A 16,240-nucleotide genomic window follows, 5' to 3' on the forward strand; every position below is an offset into this window, starting at 1 on the left:
AAATCCTCCTTCTCACATATGGCCAAGCTCCATCTTATATCAGAGATCTGAATATTCCTTATGTTCCTAACAGAGCAGTTAACTTTCAATCGGCAGGTTTACTAGTGGTTCCAAGAATTTCTAAAAGAAGAATGGGAGGCAGATCTTTTAGTTATCAGGCTCCTTTCCTATGGAACAAACTAACTTTTTTAGTCCGAGAGGCAGTCACCCTGTCTGCTTTTAAGGGTGGGCTTGACAGTTTCCTTTTTGATAAAGCTTATAGATAGAGTGCCTTAGGTTATCCTGAACTATCTGTTTAGTTATATTGCTATAAGCTTAGACTGCTGGAGGATATAAGGACCCATTTTCATCATTCTGCTTCATTCTATCTCTATTCCCCCCACTTTGCAGAATTTGTTAGTTCAATCTCTACTGTCATTCTCGCTCTGCTTTGTCTCATCATAGTAGCTTCATCTGGTCCTATTTGGCTGTGACATAATCCCAGAGAGAAGTATCAGCTTTGCTGCTTCCATCTACACCATTGTTTCTCCACCACGGTTTCTCTTGCTATGATTAAATTTATGTTCTTTATTTCATCTTCTGACATGGTAGCTGGCGCAGAGCTCGTCTGCCTGGCTGTCTTTCCTGGATGGGGCCACCTAAGGAGCTGGTCGAAAGTTAACTTTTGTATCTCTGCTTCTGTCTCCATGAGCCCCAGTCGGCCTTGGCAGACGGCCGCTCACACTGAACTTGGTTCTGCTGGAGGTTTCTTCCTGTTAAAAGGGAGTTTTCTTCTCCACTGTCCCTACAAGCATGCTTGGTTTGAGGGATTGCTGTCGAGTAAATGAGTCGATGCAATCGGCTGATTTTCCTTAGATAGAAAACTTTGAACCAATTTGACTGATCTGGTTGAATTGTCTCTATTAAGTGCCTTGAGATGACGTGTTGTGAAATAGTGCTGAAATGAAATGCAGAAATTACTCTTGGTAAGGTGTTGAAAAGTCTTCAATAACTAAGCGAAAGTCTGACTGCCCTCCTATTTAAGCTTGTTTGTGGTTGTGACCCGGATGACTGAGGGTTTACACAGGTATATACAAAATTATATTTATAGTTATCAAATATGTTCAGATTTAAACAGATGCATCAAATGATTTAGAAGACAAGAACGGAGAAGCATTTATTATATTCGTAGACCTTCACTTAGGGGTTTATTTAAAGCTTTTTTTTCTTTTTCCTAACTTGGGATTTTCTGTCGGTGTGAGGAAGCTGCAGCAAACCAGCGGAACCTATATTTGTTTGCTTGTGTTTCCTCCGCCACTAATTCGCAGTTACACCCGCTGCCAAAACCAGCGAGCCTGCACTGATGCAGACTTGCTATTTAAGGGCTGAACGGTCCACTCATCCTACCCACTCGGTGGTTTTGGACGGTCCTAATGTCATAGCTTAATATGGTGGTCCCTCCACGTGAACGCGCGAACGAAGGGTTAGTGCCTAGGGTTAGTGTTAGTGTTTAGGGGGCCGGTTTGTCCTCGTTCTGATTGGTGCCTGCCATACGCGAAACCAAGGCAACGGCACATAGGGGCGGGGCAAAGCAGTTGACAGCATAAAGAAAACTTTGTCAGCGTATTGCTCACAAATTAGCCTTTTTCAGCGATGTAAATAATGCGAAGCGGCACCTCGGATATCCACGACCAGTGAGCATTCTTGTTATTGTTTTACTCGTAAACTGTTATGGCTAAATTAAGTGTTGTATTAGGTTGTTTTTTTCAACTAGCTAGACGATAACCCTTTGCTAGCTAATAATTCAGTGGCTAATCATAACCCGAGCTAAATATATATATTTTCTAACTACGTCAATTAAGCGTAAGTTGCCGGTGGATTTAGTTAGCTATTTACTCGTTATCATTTGGCTGTTTAACTAAGCTCGTTGCTACTGAATGCCATTAACATACAGACCCAGGTTCCTTTTTTTAATTTTCTTTTCCTCTTCTTCCAGGATACAGAAATTTCCCCGACGTGGGACTTCTTCTGTTAAAACGCTGATATCCACACTTTCAGCAGACAGCTTTCCAAATTAGTTCTGCGGCTAATCCTTCACATATTTTCTTGTTGCACAGGATGTATTGTGCTGGAGACGATAGAGAGACCTGTCAACGGTCCAGCTTGGTATGCATACAGGACAGATACATGACAGAACAGACACTGGAGTCTCATCAGTTTAGCATCTTTATGCCTGTATGTATACACTTTTTTTTAGATGGCGAGCAGCAGGAGTGCTCTGAAGGCACGAGTGCAACAGTTTGTGGAAGAGAGGATGCAAACCACGATGGTATTAATTCCTAAATGTTAATTTATTGAACACACAGCTAATGGCAGTTTGGTTTCTATTTCCAATATTTTGTGCAGAACCCTTCTTTATGTTATTGCTGGGATTCAAGCAGTTTTCATGTTTTTAGTGGCAAAAATCTAATTGTTTAAGGCCTCAAGATTGACTTGTGTCTGTTCAGCTTACAGGTGTACTGATTGGGGCAATAGTTGCAGTCTCACTCATTGGAATTGTGGTGCTCTTCTTTTACAGAAAATTTAAACTTGCTCGTAAGTCTCTAGATTTAGTCTCCAAATTTTATATTTTTCTTATACACATGTTTTCCTATATTAATCCACTAAAGCAATAATAAATGTATCTGAATTTTGCATTTTGATTCTCTGTCTAAGGTGAACAGCAGCCGGGTGTGCCCCACTATCGATTTCGAAAGCGAGATAAAGTGCTTTTTTATGGAAGGAAGATAATGCGAAAGGTTTTCTTTTTTTTTTTCTATATCATTTTTCTTCATGTCCGAAAACAGATTTAGATTATTAGATTTGTTGTGTTTACTTTTGTCTTGTAATGCCTTCATCATCAAGTTTTTGTATTCTTAAGTAACTCACCATAAATTGTTTTCAACCCCTTCTACACAGGTAGTCCTACAATCAGCCCAAATACATAATTATAGAGAGTTTTAAGCTATAGAAAGTATCCAAAGCTTAAAGAACTCATGCACTACCTCTTAGAAATAAAAGGCAAGACTTTAAACTTCTAAGGCATGGCTGTCCACCCAATTGAGAGGGTGGGCAAGGATTGTATTAATCAGAGAAGCATTTAGGCAGTGCCTAAATCGCGGGGTGAATAACTTCTTACTCAGCCACTCCACAACTATGGCTCTAATTGAAAGCGCAGCATGGAGAAAGCCTTTGTTTAAGAAAGCTCTATGTTTTTGCAGGAAAAGTGAGATACAGCACTTGTACTGCTTGTGAAAACACAGTATATATCCTTATTATAAAGCATTAAGGTGTCTGCATCATGGTTTGTGATGCTCTTTTTAAAAGAGAATAACTGCTGATAGTTGTTTAGTAAGTTTTAGCTAACTGCAGGCCTGACAGAAAATCATTTAAGTCTTTAAAAAAACTCAGGACAGCAAGGTTTTACTATTCAGCTGGACAGTACCCCTAACCCTACAACTACAATGAAATGGTTTAGTCTACATCTATGAGCCAGGATGACTCTTCCATGGTCTAAACATTAATATAAATGAAACAATGGTACACAATCTGTAAAACAGATTTTTAAAGACTAACCAATCTGACTGATCCTTTGTTTTTATTTTTATTTTCATTTTAATTCACAATAAAGCACTTGTGCATGTTTGTCACATAAAATTACAGTACATTTAGAGTCTAGATGTTGCATAACACGTAAAAATATAGTAAAAGTCTAAAATCAGTCGAAATGGAAGACAAAAGGTTATGGAAATTCCATCTCTACTTTGATTTAGTCTTCAGGAAGTTTGTGTAAGGCCCTAAGAACAACAAACTTGATTGTGCTCTCTTCCATCTCTTTCCTAGGTTCAAACGTTGTCCTCTACTCCTCCCTCTTCCTCAGTGTCAAAAACACCACAGCGCATACGCAAACGAACCAAAGTTCTGAGCATAGCTCGCAGGTTTGCAGTATTTGGATATCTTAAATTAAGAGAATGATTCTTAGGTGTTTCTTGTAAGTAGGACTTTTATATGTTTGTTCTAACAGAATCCTGAGGATTCGTAAAGACCCTCCAACTCTGCAGCATAAGGAACCTCCTCCATCTTTGCTGGAGGCAGATCTAACAGAATTTGATGTGCAGAGCTCCAACCTTCCCTCAGAGGTCCTCTACATGCTAAAAAATGTTAGGTAAACAGCATTTCTATATATTTGTATCATGGACTGTAGTCTCCCTCATGGATGATACTACAATTATTGTGTTCTCAAACTTCTTGTAGAGTCTTGGGTCATTTTGAGAAGCCTCTGTTCCTGGAATTGTGTCGTCATATGGTGTTTGTTGAGCTGCAAGAGGGGGAGGTACTTTTCAGACCAGGAGACGATGATGACAGTATATACGTGGTCCAGGACGGTCGACTTGAGCTCTGCGTTCAAGAGAATGTATGTGACCAGCAAGCACAATTCTCCTTTTTGATTAAGTTATCTTTTTTTACAAGTCAGTTTTTAGTAGTAAAGTACAACAATTTGCTTTCTTATATCAATTGGTATCGTAAGCTGGCAACTTGTGTTTAAACATTGACTTATAAATGACTGAGAACTGTCGTCAACATTGAACAGCAGAGGGCGCTGAAGTTGCGTTTAAATATAGATCCTAGGATATTTTAAAATGCAGTTTAAAATGATTGTACTGGCACATTCAAGTGAATATTGAATAGATACTCTGCGTTTATGCTTTTTTTTTTTAAGGATGGCACTGAGCCAGTGGTGAAGGATGTCCACCCTGGAGACAGTGTCCACAGCCTGCTCAGCATTCTGGACATCATCACTGTGAGCTTTTAACTGATCTCTCATCTTACATCGGACTTTATTCTGTCCTCATTTGTACTTTCTCAGGTCAAATAGATCACTGATGCTATATTGAGAGAAGAAATAAATGTATAATTATAAGATGGAGCAGTTTTACTTCCCTCCTCATGAGGAGTTTCTTGAAAGGAACATGTTTTTATTTAAGTGCGAGATTCTGTATTCAATATTAAACTTTTAAAGGTGATTAGAGACCATAAAGCACATGCAAGGGGGGTGAAATAAAGTGTCGAAAGAACAAGGCTTAGAATAAAACAAATTAGACAATATCTTGCATGTTGCAAATTCAGAATTATTTTAATTATCTATCCCAACTAGATATGCACGATTCTTGGCAAAGTAGACATCCTTCTTGAATTTTTCTGCATTTTGCCTTGTTTCAACTGAAAACTTCAGTCTGTTTGGTGTAAAAAATTTTTGATACACAAACTGTATGCTGTGAATAATCGTAGAGGAAGATAAATTATTCATGCTGTGAGAATCATTTTGAGACAGATGAATTTTGGCCATTCTTCCTTGCAAAAGTTGTATAATTGGGATGAGGACTAAAGTGAAAGTCAGTTTCCAAATCTTGCCGAAGATTTTTTACTGAATTCTGATCTAGATATTTGCTTACTTTGCAGCTCTGCTATTAGGTTAACCTTTCTCCCAGTCTGAAGTTTTTTTGTTTTTTTTTAAGTTTCTCAAATCACCTCCTCATGTAAATTAACATTGTGCTATTGGGTATGACAATTAGAGGAAATAAGAACATGAACAGACCACAGTTTTAGTGAAAGAGACAGCGGAGATGAGCTTTTTTAAAATCAAGATGGAGAAAATAATGTTGACAAATGATGAAGTGGAATATGTTCTTAAGAGGTTTGTCGGTGGCTTATTAAAAAAACGTTTTAATTTAGCATTAGAAGGACTATTTTGTGTCCTACCTACAGCGTTCTTTCCCCTTGGACTTATTCTTATTCTATCTTTTGCCGTGCTCCTTCAACGCTCCGCAGTTAGCCTAGCTAGCCTTGGTCAGCTGTAGCCTCGCCCTTGCCTGGCGTTGTTTCCCCGTCGGGCTTCCCTTATCTACCACTGTGCTCCTCCGCTATCCCCTTGAGCTGCATTGTCTCCCCGCCCTGGCGCGCTGTCTGCACAGCAGTCTCCTCCAATCTACTGCTGTGGTTTCTCAGCCTCATAGGGGAGCACAACTTAGACCTCGTTGCGGTTATGGTGCCCTCTCTGTGTTTTTTTCCCCCACTGCTTCTGTCTGAGCTTTTGCCATCCCTTGCCTCTGTTGTCGGATGGTTAGTCCCCCTGTTTTGGGCACTCTGACTAAAGTAAACATGGACCAAGTGCAGGGGAAATATTAGTATCCTCTCAGAGAAAAACTAATCAACAGGACAATGTTCGCCACTAAAAATTGTTGGCCTTGATGATGATGGGCCAGTTACCGGTTGTGGCTGGTCCTGTAAAAATCGTCAGATTACTTTGCTGATTGACCTGTGCAAGTCTTAATATTACTTTTATTGAGTTGTAGGTATTTATACTGAGAATAAAAAACACATATCTAGGTAGCTGACATCAAGTTATACTTTTTTTAGAGGTGTCAGCGTACAGAAGGCTATGGCATAATGGGAGCGTAGGATTCAGGAGTTCGTCCTTCAACTAGAGGGTTGCTGGTTCAAACCCCAGTTTTGTCTGTCAGTCTTTGTGTCTTTGGGCAAAACAATTCACTTGCATTGCCTGTTGATGGTCATCAGAGGGCCTTGTGGTGCCTTTATGGCTGCCTGACTTGTTTCTGTGACTCCCTGAAATCTAAAAACATCTCCTGGTAATGGATATGATGTTCACACCTTAACATCTGTTCAGTGATGTGTGCTGCTGCCAGCGATCGCCTGCTGTAAAACAGAAGGCTAGAAACAGAAGAAAATTATTCTTACATTACAGAGCAATGATGGGATCCACCTGTGACCAGATGATCTGATTTGAGCAGGACTGTGTGCATTTTTCAGTTGTATCCTAAGGCCCCATAAATTGAAACAGTTTTCCCCATGGGACTAGGTTGAATATTAAAATGCAAAAAGGGTGTAAAAATATATTCAACAAGCATTTTTCTTGCTTATTAACAGCAGCACTGCAGTTATTGGCACAGAAGTGTGCCTGCTGTCAATCAAAATACAAAGTTTGCTCCACATCTTGACCAACCTGCACACAAAGCTGTTAAAATAAAAAAGAACAGGTTAATTATTGATGAAAATGATTATGTTTAAAGAAAAAAAAATGCAGCCACAGCAAAGACTATTGAATATTTATAACTGGGTGAGGCCAGTGAAAGGTGATTCTCTGAAAGCTGTTTGGGACATTTCCTGAAGTAATTTTCAGTTTCATAATTTGGGGCACAAGATGTAACGAAATGTGTATAAGTCAACCGCTCAAGAAATTCACAGCTGGAAAAAGGTGTCCCTCACTGTCCCCCATAAGCATTCTAATGTCCCACATTTGCTTTGTTTTATTAGACCTAGCCATCCTATCCACCATTTACCTCTGTAATGCTGCTCCCTAGTCTTTTTGTTTGGCTGAAGACTATCTAAACCCCAAAATGGACCCAAATGACATAGATGCTTTTTCCTTTTGGACTAGTATTATAGCAGGACCTCAGAGTATAGTAAAATATTTGCACGGAGAATGTATACCTTACAAATGACAGACAATTATTACATATACTACGAGGTCCCTAGGTATTTTTATGCAGTTCTTTAAATAAAGAGTTCAAGGTTATCATTAAACATGTAAATTAACAGAGTGCAATAAAGCAGTGATTCCCAACAGAGGGTACTCGTACCCCTAGTGGTCCACCAGTGCGTTGCCAGAGGTACATGAAAATATTTTATTTCTCAAGTAATAAAGTAAAATAGGGCTGTCTGTTTTGCTTTGTGAGGACCCAACTAAAAGATAAAACAAGCTTTTATCAACCAAAAAGTAAGTTTTTCTTTTATGTTTGAGTTCACCTTCAGCTTTGACACCAAACCAAGCAGAAGAACAGACTGGTTTCATCTGTTTTTCCACATCTGAGCTCACCAAAACAAGCTCAGGTGTCATTAATGATGAAAACAATGTAAAACAAATGGAGAGTCTGACTATAAATTTTGTTTAGTATTTTGTTCTCAATTCCTCAAGTTTAAATGTGATTATAAGGGAGTTAATCTGAGAAGCTCCAGCCTTATAAAGGCAGATTGGATTTATTTTGATTACTCAATAGTTCCTGGGCAACATATTTATGTTTTGTTTTTGTTTTTTTGAGTTGGAAGAATAACACGCCAAATAGTAAAATATTTGAATTATAAAGATTAAATAAAATACTTTTATTTTATAATCTGTTATTTTACATTCCACTTTTGCACAGTTATCAATACATTTGACTGAGGGGGTACTCATGGTCAGACAAGACAAAATGCTCAAAGGGGTCCAAAAGTCAAAAAAGGATGAGAACCACTGCAATAGAGAAATCCCTTAACAGACCCTCAGAGTGACATGAAAGTATATAACAACAACATTGTCTGCAAATAAAGGCAGATGCATGTGGATAATAAGAAATAATACTAACAGTGAATTTGAGACTTTAAAGAAACCTTAAATATACAACATAATTCAATGTAACTGTTACTTCTGCTAGTTTGCTGTTTTTTTTAGTTAAATCTATTTTCTTATTTTCAGGGATATCCAGCTCCATATAAAACTGTATCAGTAAGAGCTGCAACTCGCTCCACCATCTTACGCTTGCCTGCTTCCGCCTTTGAGTCAGTTTTTAAGAAGTATCCTGAGACACTGGTGCGGGTCATTCAGGTACAGAACGTCTAACAGTGAATTTAATGTAAATAGACATCACAAATTAGATGTAATTATAAGTCTGTATAAAACATTTCTGGCTCTTTTTTTACCCTTTCTTAACTTTGTTGGATTTGCAGATAATTATGGTGCGACTCCAGAGGGTGACCTTTCTAGCGTTGCATAACTATCTGGGTCTAACAACTGAGCTCTTCAATCCGGTAGGAAGGAAATTAATTGGTGCATGAATATTTGTGTGTTTACACAGTCATGCTGAGAGGTTTACACTGAATACCAAAGCCTTGGCTTTGATCATATTCCAACCAACAAACAAACAAACATTTGCACACATGATCATTCAAAAGAAAGCTACTTATATAGATCCTTAAACACAACATCTCAGTTTGGTTATCCTTTCTCATCAAGGCAATGTGAATAGAAATGTTTGAGAAACTTTTACAACAAAAAAGAAATTCTAAAAAAGAAAAAATCCTGTTTTTTTTTGTGTTTTTTTTAAGATCAGTTTTGTTAAATCATAGGTTTATCCACCTGGTTTACATTTTTAAAACTTATCTTTGGCAGGAGAGTCAGGCTGTTCCATTGTCCAATATAAGCAGTGTTATGGTGGAGGTAAATTCTGGAAAAATGCCACGTCGTCTCCACTTCCAAGAGGAGCTTCCAACAGGGACTGTTGAGACTACTTCAGAACCAGGTAGAACAATCTTTAATAAAATGCCTTCAAACATGCACACATTTGGGATAAATCTTTTCTTTTTTCATCCTTTTTTTTTTCCTTCCTCGTTTTCTTTTGAACAGAAGCCCTTAAGGACAGCCCCCTGAACAACAGCAGGAGGCTGCGGTCCGTTTCTGCACCCACCGATTGTACTGGTGGGTCGCTATATTAGTGTATATCTTATCTTTCATCCTTTTATAATATTTCATGCTTGTAAATTGAATTCTTTATATGTTGCATAGCAGGAATTGACCTTAATATGGCTTGTGAACGTGCTCGTGTCACCATAGAGGAGGTATCATCCAGTCCTCTCGCTCAGAAAGTAAGAATTACCCCATCTGGTTCTCATCTCTTCTAATGTATCTCTGACTTGAAAAGCTTTTCATCATAAAGCTGCTGCTTCGTGCAGCGCTACAGGACATCATCTGACATAAACACCTTTCTTGTGTCTGTTTTATAGTCTACTCTGAGAAAGAATGTAACTATGCAGCAAACACCATCTGAAGTGTTTCATTATACTGACAGCGGAGGGCAGTCTGATGCCATCAACATTGGTAGGAGCAGCATTGTCCTTCAAGCTGCTAAAAAGGACTTGCTGGGAGTTATCCAGCTGCAGGTAACTGTTTCAATGCAAATGTATTTAATTCAGTTAGAAGAGTAGCGAAAATGAGGTTAATTCTAATAAGGAATAAAGAAAAAAGATTTAAAAGGATTTAGTCACAGAGATTGTAGTTATGGTCTATATAATATCAAGGAAGACTGACTGGTCAGCAGACCACCATGGACTTTGAATCTGTAAAAGTCAACGGTTTTCACTGCTGAAGCTGGCTAATAACTGGAAAGTTGAATGAAAGGAAAAACATGGTAGAAGAACTGTTCAAAGTGAAAGGATTGACGTTTAATTTTTTACATTTTTGAGGGAGATGTACAAGGTATCGGCTGCAGCTTGAGTCAGTGCTTTAAAGCCCGCTCATTTAACTGCACCCAAGACAGACTCCAAGTGAAACATTCTTTGATTGTGGCTGCTCCTTAATTACAGACAAACATTAATACTCATGGTGTGCAAAATAAAAGAGCAAAGCCCATCAAAATGACTGAACTTGACATGTACTTTTTCAGAATTTTTGCATATATTTTTGTTTAAATATGGAATTTATGAGTTAATATTACACTCTTTGCTTTTCTTTTTTTTATGTCCTAACTGTGGCTTTGTTAAAAAATAAAACAACACACACTGTTTTGTATTTCCATGAAAAACATTCCTACAGGTTTTAATGAGCTTTTAAGGAAGAAATCCTCTGTTTCTTTTGTAGGACCCCAGTTTACTTGATGGCAGAGTGACCCTTCACCATGTGAAGGCTGGTTCTGTTGTGGCTCGTCAGGGAGACCAGGTTAGAGGAAAAAAACCTTAAATCACAGAGCTTTGTTTTAACATCTTTCATGTGCCGTTATCGTTTTCTACTCTCATTTTTAAATCTCAGCTGATGCCTTTAGTTTTGCTGTTTTTGTTTTTTGTTCGTCATATTCGCCTCAGAAAGTAGGGAACATTTTTGCCTTGTTGATTATTTCTGTTTTGTAGCTATGCTTCTGAGCGATACATGCTAAGATTTTGAAATTATCCACGAAAAACGTGGAAAATCCTCTCCTTTACCAGTCCACAAATATTTCTAAAGACTATTAGTTAATGTTGTTTTATAGTCTTAGGCTAGAAATCAGCATGAGGAGGGGATGTCAGGGTGCTATTGCTCAAATTTTAATCATCCAACCAATCCCCACGAAATAAAGTCAGTAGCAGAATACGTTTTTGTTTTTTGTTTTTTATTAGTAGAGAGAATTTGGGATTTATTTTTTCCCAGTGCTCAAGAAAATGTACTCTACTTTTCTGGTCTAACCCCAGATGCATTTTTTCCTACAGGTTTGGCATCATTTTAAGTGAATAAATAGAATTTACAACAATATGAGATATAGTTCCAAGAAGCACTGTTGCAACACTCTCTCTAAAAAAGCCCCCAAAACAATCAAGTATATAGAATATACTCATATATTCATATACTTATATTTTATAAAAGATTATTGTTAAACTGCTGAATTTGAATACTTGACTTACTTATAGACTTGTGCAGCCGATTAGTCATGTAAAATGTTCATGAAACCTGGCTTTTCTGATTAAAGTGCTGAAATCAACCAACAGTTGATGCCTGCATTAAGTTGCTAAAAGTTTTTTTGGGGAACGCTTTCATTAAACTGCTCAGTATGAAAATTTGATTATCTAACCATAGATAATCAAACTGTTTAATCTTTTCCTTTTTCTTGTCTGTGTTTTCTAGGAAGTGAGCATTCAGTTTGTGATTTCCGGCCTGCTCCATGTTTATCAGCGAATGATCGACCGTGAGGAAGATACACGTCTGTTTGTGACGCATCCTGGAGAGCTGGTTGGTCAGCTCGCTGTCTTGACTGGAGAGCCGCTCATATTTACAGTTCGAGCCCAGCGAGACTGCAGCTTTCTCTCCATTTCCAAAACCCACTTCTATGAGTGAGCGACATGTTGTTTGCAATGTTAAACTGAAGCTATTCCTAGTTTGTTTTATTTAAATGTTTAGAACATGCTTTCATTTTCTCGTCCATTTCTTCCTTTAATTCTTCAGAATAATGCGCGTGGAACCAAACGTAGTCCTGAACGTGGCTCACACCGTTTCCAGGCGGATGTCATCTTTCATCAGACAGATAGACTTTGCACTTGATTGGATGGCTGTGGAGGCTGGCAGGGCCGTTTACAGGTATTCAGGCTCAAATTTGTTTCGTTTGTGGAAACATTGCCTACTTTAGTGAGCAGAGTTGAAAATACAAGTTAACAAATTAAGCTAATTAAACTAAATTGTCTTTAATTGCACAAAATGAATGTCCTTTTGTTTAATTTTCTAGGCAGGGCGAAAAATCAGACAGCACATTTATAGTGCTGAGTGGTCGACTGCGTTCTGTGATCTTGAAAGAGGATGGCAAAAAGGAGCTGATAGGAGAGTATGGCCGGGGAGACCTGATTGGTGTGGTAAGAGATGAGGCAGAGTGACCTTTATGTGGTAAATCTGGGTAAAAGCTTAGCATTGTTCTTCTTAATATCAAATAAAAACATTCAGATTTTCCACCATGCACAATAACAAAGAGGTTAACAAGTTTACATAGTGCAGCAGCTAGAGCAAAAATAAGTATTTTAGGGTCTCTACGTCTCCGTAATCGATCAAAGACACTTTTTACAAATATACCCATGTACTGAAACTGTGCGCTTTGATCAGGGGTTATTTTGGCTAAACCGCATTTCATTAACAAATATATAGATTTTCATAAGCCTTTAATTTATGCTCATTTTGAAGTATGTTGAAGAATCCTCAATGCCATCGTCTGGTTTCCCTTCCAAAGGCCACAGGAACCTTGTTAAAGGTCAGACCTTCTGCAGAGGTTGTTTAAAAAAACAAACCAGTATCTGCCTGAAACTGTTCTTAAAAGAAATGTTTAAACATTGCTCTCTCTCTTTACCCTCCAACCTTGTAAAAGGCTGTTGAAAAAGACTGAGAATTGATTTTTTGTTAGGAGGGGTTTGTAAAATAGTTAATATTTTAATGTGGGAATTTCAAACGTCTTCGAGGACAAGATTGTGGGATCAATTCCAGCTTCCTCCTGTCATGTGCTTATATGCCCCTAGGCAAGGCACTCAGGCCAAGATTTTCTATTTTAGTTTCAGTTTTGCATATTAGTGGGTATATATGTGTGCAGTTGGGTAAATGTGGGTAACATGTGAAGCACTTTACATTTAATTTTCAATTTTTCTTTAATGACAGATGTCAACAAATTTGAAAGGAGAGGTTTTAGAATATTTATGTATACAAGTGGATTCTTTTTTTTTAATATGGTGGGTATCAAAGGTTAAAGTATCATTTAAAATATTTTCTTCTTCATTTATTTATGTTATTTTAAAAAATGATATGTCGAAAAAATATGTAGATCTTTTTTCAGTAATCAATGAAAAAGCTCTATCATTATAGAAATCCGTTTTTTTTTAATTTCTCACCAGCTTTTTACATGTTAAGCTTAACAATTATAGCTAAAGCATTAATACCAATACTATTTAAAGAGTGACACCTGGACTACTTTTCTCAAGTTAAACTCCTTGGTTACCTTTACCTTTCCTCCCACTTGCTGCTGACGGGCACAGCCACAGAGCTTCTAATAATACCTGAGCTGACAGATGCTATGGTTACTGCTGCTTGAAGGAGGTTAGCTGTGATTGCAGCTGTTGTGATAGTGAAAATAAGGACGCTATGAATGTGTCTAACACTAGAAGACATACTTAGCCTCACTGTGTCGACGTCAGTTTTTCTTGATGAAACTAAAGCAGCAACTTTTATAGCTTCATTTTCACCTTTTTTTTATTTCACTTTGTGATATTTCAACAACAGTCAAAAGATGTTTAAAGCTCTAACTCATTTATATCTTAACAAAGATGTTAAGATGTTGTTTGATCACAAAATATAAATCCCTGTGGTCTAAATGACCTTTTTTTTGACAGTTTGCTTTGATCCAAGCCTCCTTTACATATGATAAAAAGGTGTAAATACTTGCCAACCTGAGAACTTAAGCACATAATACATTTTCTAGCAATGACACTTCTGTGTAGATAAAATTATTATTTTAAGATAATTGTCGTTGCAATGAACAAACGTGGAAAAAATATGTTGACTGCAAGCATTGCTGGTTTGACCTAAATACAGACCTTTTTTTCTGTGCTTATCTTCAAGCAAGGTAGCCTGTGAGATTCAGCGTGCTCCAGTTATTGGCTAAGGTGTTCTGCAAGCCCTAAAATGCATCTAAATAAATCATAAAACAAACTCTTTATTTGACAGACATGCCTTTACTCACAGTTCCTTTTTCTTAATAAAATGTTGGAATAGATTAAGGCCTTTATGTTGAGTCTTTGAGCTAAGATGTTTTTAACAATTGAAGTATCTTAGATGTGGCACCTTTTTAATGGCTGTAACATTTAGAACCGGATTTAATCTCTTATTTCTTTTAATATACCTTGATTATACGAGTGCTATAAGGAGATGATTATCATAAGACTAAAATGTCATATAGCTGGATAACTTCTGGTTTTAAGAATTGATGACAATCTATGATTTGCTGGAACGATCTGTAATAGAGTACTCACTTTTTTTTGGGCCTATGTGGAATCAGGAAACCACAATACTTATGCTAATAATTATGACTATCTTCATTGACCCACATTATACACACTCTTCTTTTCATTTGCCATTACTTAGTTTCCCCATTAGGAGATTTTTTTAACATCTCAGTCATCAAACATTTACACCAGATATGGGGATTCAGGAGGTTTAGATTTCATCATATTTTCCAAATGTATGTAAATCAGTATATATGCATGTATCGATGATGCTTAAAATATTATTGCCGCTTGTGATTGCAGTATTTCCTATACTGATACTGAAATGACAACTGATACATTTTGTTATACATGACGCACTACAGTTGTTGTTTTTTTTTGTTATCAGTGTAGCTGATTTAACGAGCAACAAATGTCTCTGCAGGTGGAGGCCTTGACCCACCAGAACAGAGCCACAACTGTTCACGCTGTTCGAGATTCAGAACTCGCCAAGTTACCAGAGGGGGCGCTCAACTCCATCAAGAGGAGGTTCCCTCAGGTACTCTGGATCTAAACTGTAGTTAAAGTTCAACTTTTGTTTAAAATAAAAATAAAGAATATTCCTGGAGAGAAATATCTAGATGTATGGAAAGATGAGTTTTTCTCAGGGTTAGCTACTTCTGATGATGGGGATTTTTCTGGGCTTGTCCACACGCTGACTCCAGACTTTTCTACAGTCTAAACTAACATTCAAATCTTGTAGGTTGTCACCAGGTTGATCCATTTGCTTGGTCAGAAGATTCTTCAGCAGGTCAATGTTCCTCTTTCAGGTGTGTGATTGGTCAATAATCTTGCTTTCTTATTGTTCTACCAGTAGACATGCTGGTTGCTTTCTGTGTTTAGATTTAGTTGAGTTGTGTCAGTGCTTCTACTATTATGTAACACTCTTAGTTGACTTGCTTATGATTCTGTCTTCAGCTCGTAGCTTGGCACTTCACACTCCAGGAAGCAAATTGGATGCAGGGAATCAAGCCTCCAACCTCTCAACTGTTACAGTTCTTCCTGTATCAGAAGAGGTGCCTTTGACTGCCTTCACCCTGGAGCTACAGCATGCCCTCCTTGCTATTGGTAAACAAAGACATTAACTTTTGTAATCTAAGACTATTACTGATAGGCTAGTACTGGTTGATAAATGAGAACAAAGCTGATGAGACGAAAACACAAAACCAGTCTTCTTTGAAAGGAGATCTTCTTTGTCAGCAGCTTTTGGTACTTCCTCTTTGGAAGCTGAATCTGTGCCGTTCTTGGGATCAGTTGCGCTGAAATTGCCGATTCAAAAGTTGGCTTATAAAAACTGGGGATCACTTCCCTAAACGCTTTTCTAAATTGTAAAGCTGAGAATTAAAAAAACTTGATCAGATCAGAATCAGAAATACTTTAATGATCCCAGGGGGAAATTATCTTCATTACACACTCCAGGTATACAAACAGCATATTTGTATATATACACAACATTCTACACAAAAAAAATGAAAATAGATAAATATAAATAAATAAATATATATATATATATATATATATATACCGTAAATTCTCTAATATTGGCCTGTATTCCAATAGCGGCCGGGTCTCTAATAATGGCCGGTCTCGCTGTCAGAGGAGGTAAATAATGGCCGGTCTCTAATACAGGCCGGGG

The 16,240-nt window shown here is 37.6% G+C and overlaps 1 protein-coding gene across 1 annotated transcript in view; it reads left to right on the forward strand.

The window, feature by feature from the left end:
* Nucleotides 1-1,374: 1,374 nt before the first annotated feature.
* Nucleotides 1,375-16,240, forward strand: part of LOC107100080 (patatin-like phospholipase domain-containing protein 7) — a 25,793-nt gene continuing 10,927 nt past the window's right edge. Inside the window, 22 exon segments of the mRNA XM_015398442.1 lie at nt 1,375-1,673; nt 1,976-2,145; nt 2,237-2,308; nt 2,487-2,574; nt 2,695-2,777; nt 3,862-3,956; nt 4,043-4,183; nt 4,273-4,432; nt 4,739-4,819; nt 8,549-8,677; nt 8,800-8,880; nt 9,242-9,371; nt 9,476-9,547; nt 9,638-9,714; nt 9,853-10,008; nt 10,706-10,783; nt 11,720-11,925; nt 12,038-12,169; nt 12,315-12,438; nt 14,990-15,103; nt 15,308-15,374; nt 15,523-15,672. Of these exon segments, the coding sequence (XP_015253928.1) occupies nt 2,098-2,145; nt 2,237-2,308; nt 2,487-2,574; nt 2,695-2,777; nt 3,862-3,956; nt 4,043-4,183; nt 4,273-4,432; nt 4,739-4,819; nt 8,549-8,677; nt 8,800-8,880; nt 9,242-9,371; nt 9,476-9,547; nt 9,638-9,714; nt 9,853-10,008; nt 10,706-10,783; nt 11,720-11,925; nt 12,038-12,169; nt 12,315-12,438; nt 14,990-15,103; nt 15,308-15,374; nt 15,523-15,672 (2,284 nt within the window). The 5' untranslated portion in view covers nt 1,375-1,673; nt 1,976-2,097.

The sequence above is a fragment of the Cyprinodon variegatus genome, unplaced genomic scaffold, assembly GCF_000732505.1.
Source record: "Cyprinodon variegatus isolate N-32 unplaced genomic scaffold, C_variegatus-1.0 Scaffold29, whole genome shotgun sequence".
Lineage (NCBI taxonomy): Eukaryota > Metazoa > Chordata > Actinopteri > Cyprinodontiformes > Cyprinodontidae > Cyprinodon > Cyprinodon variegatus.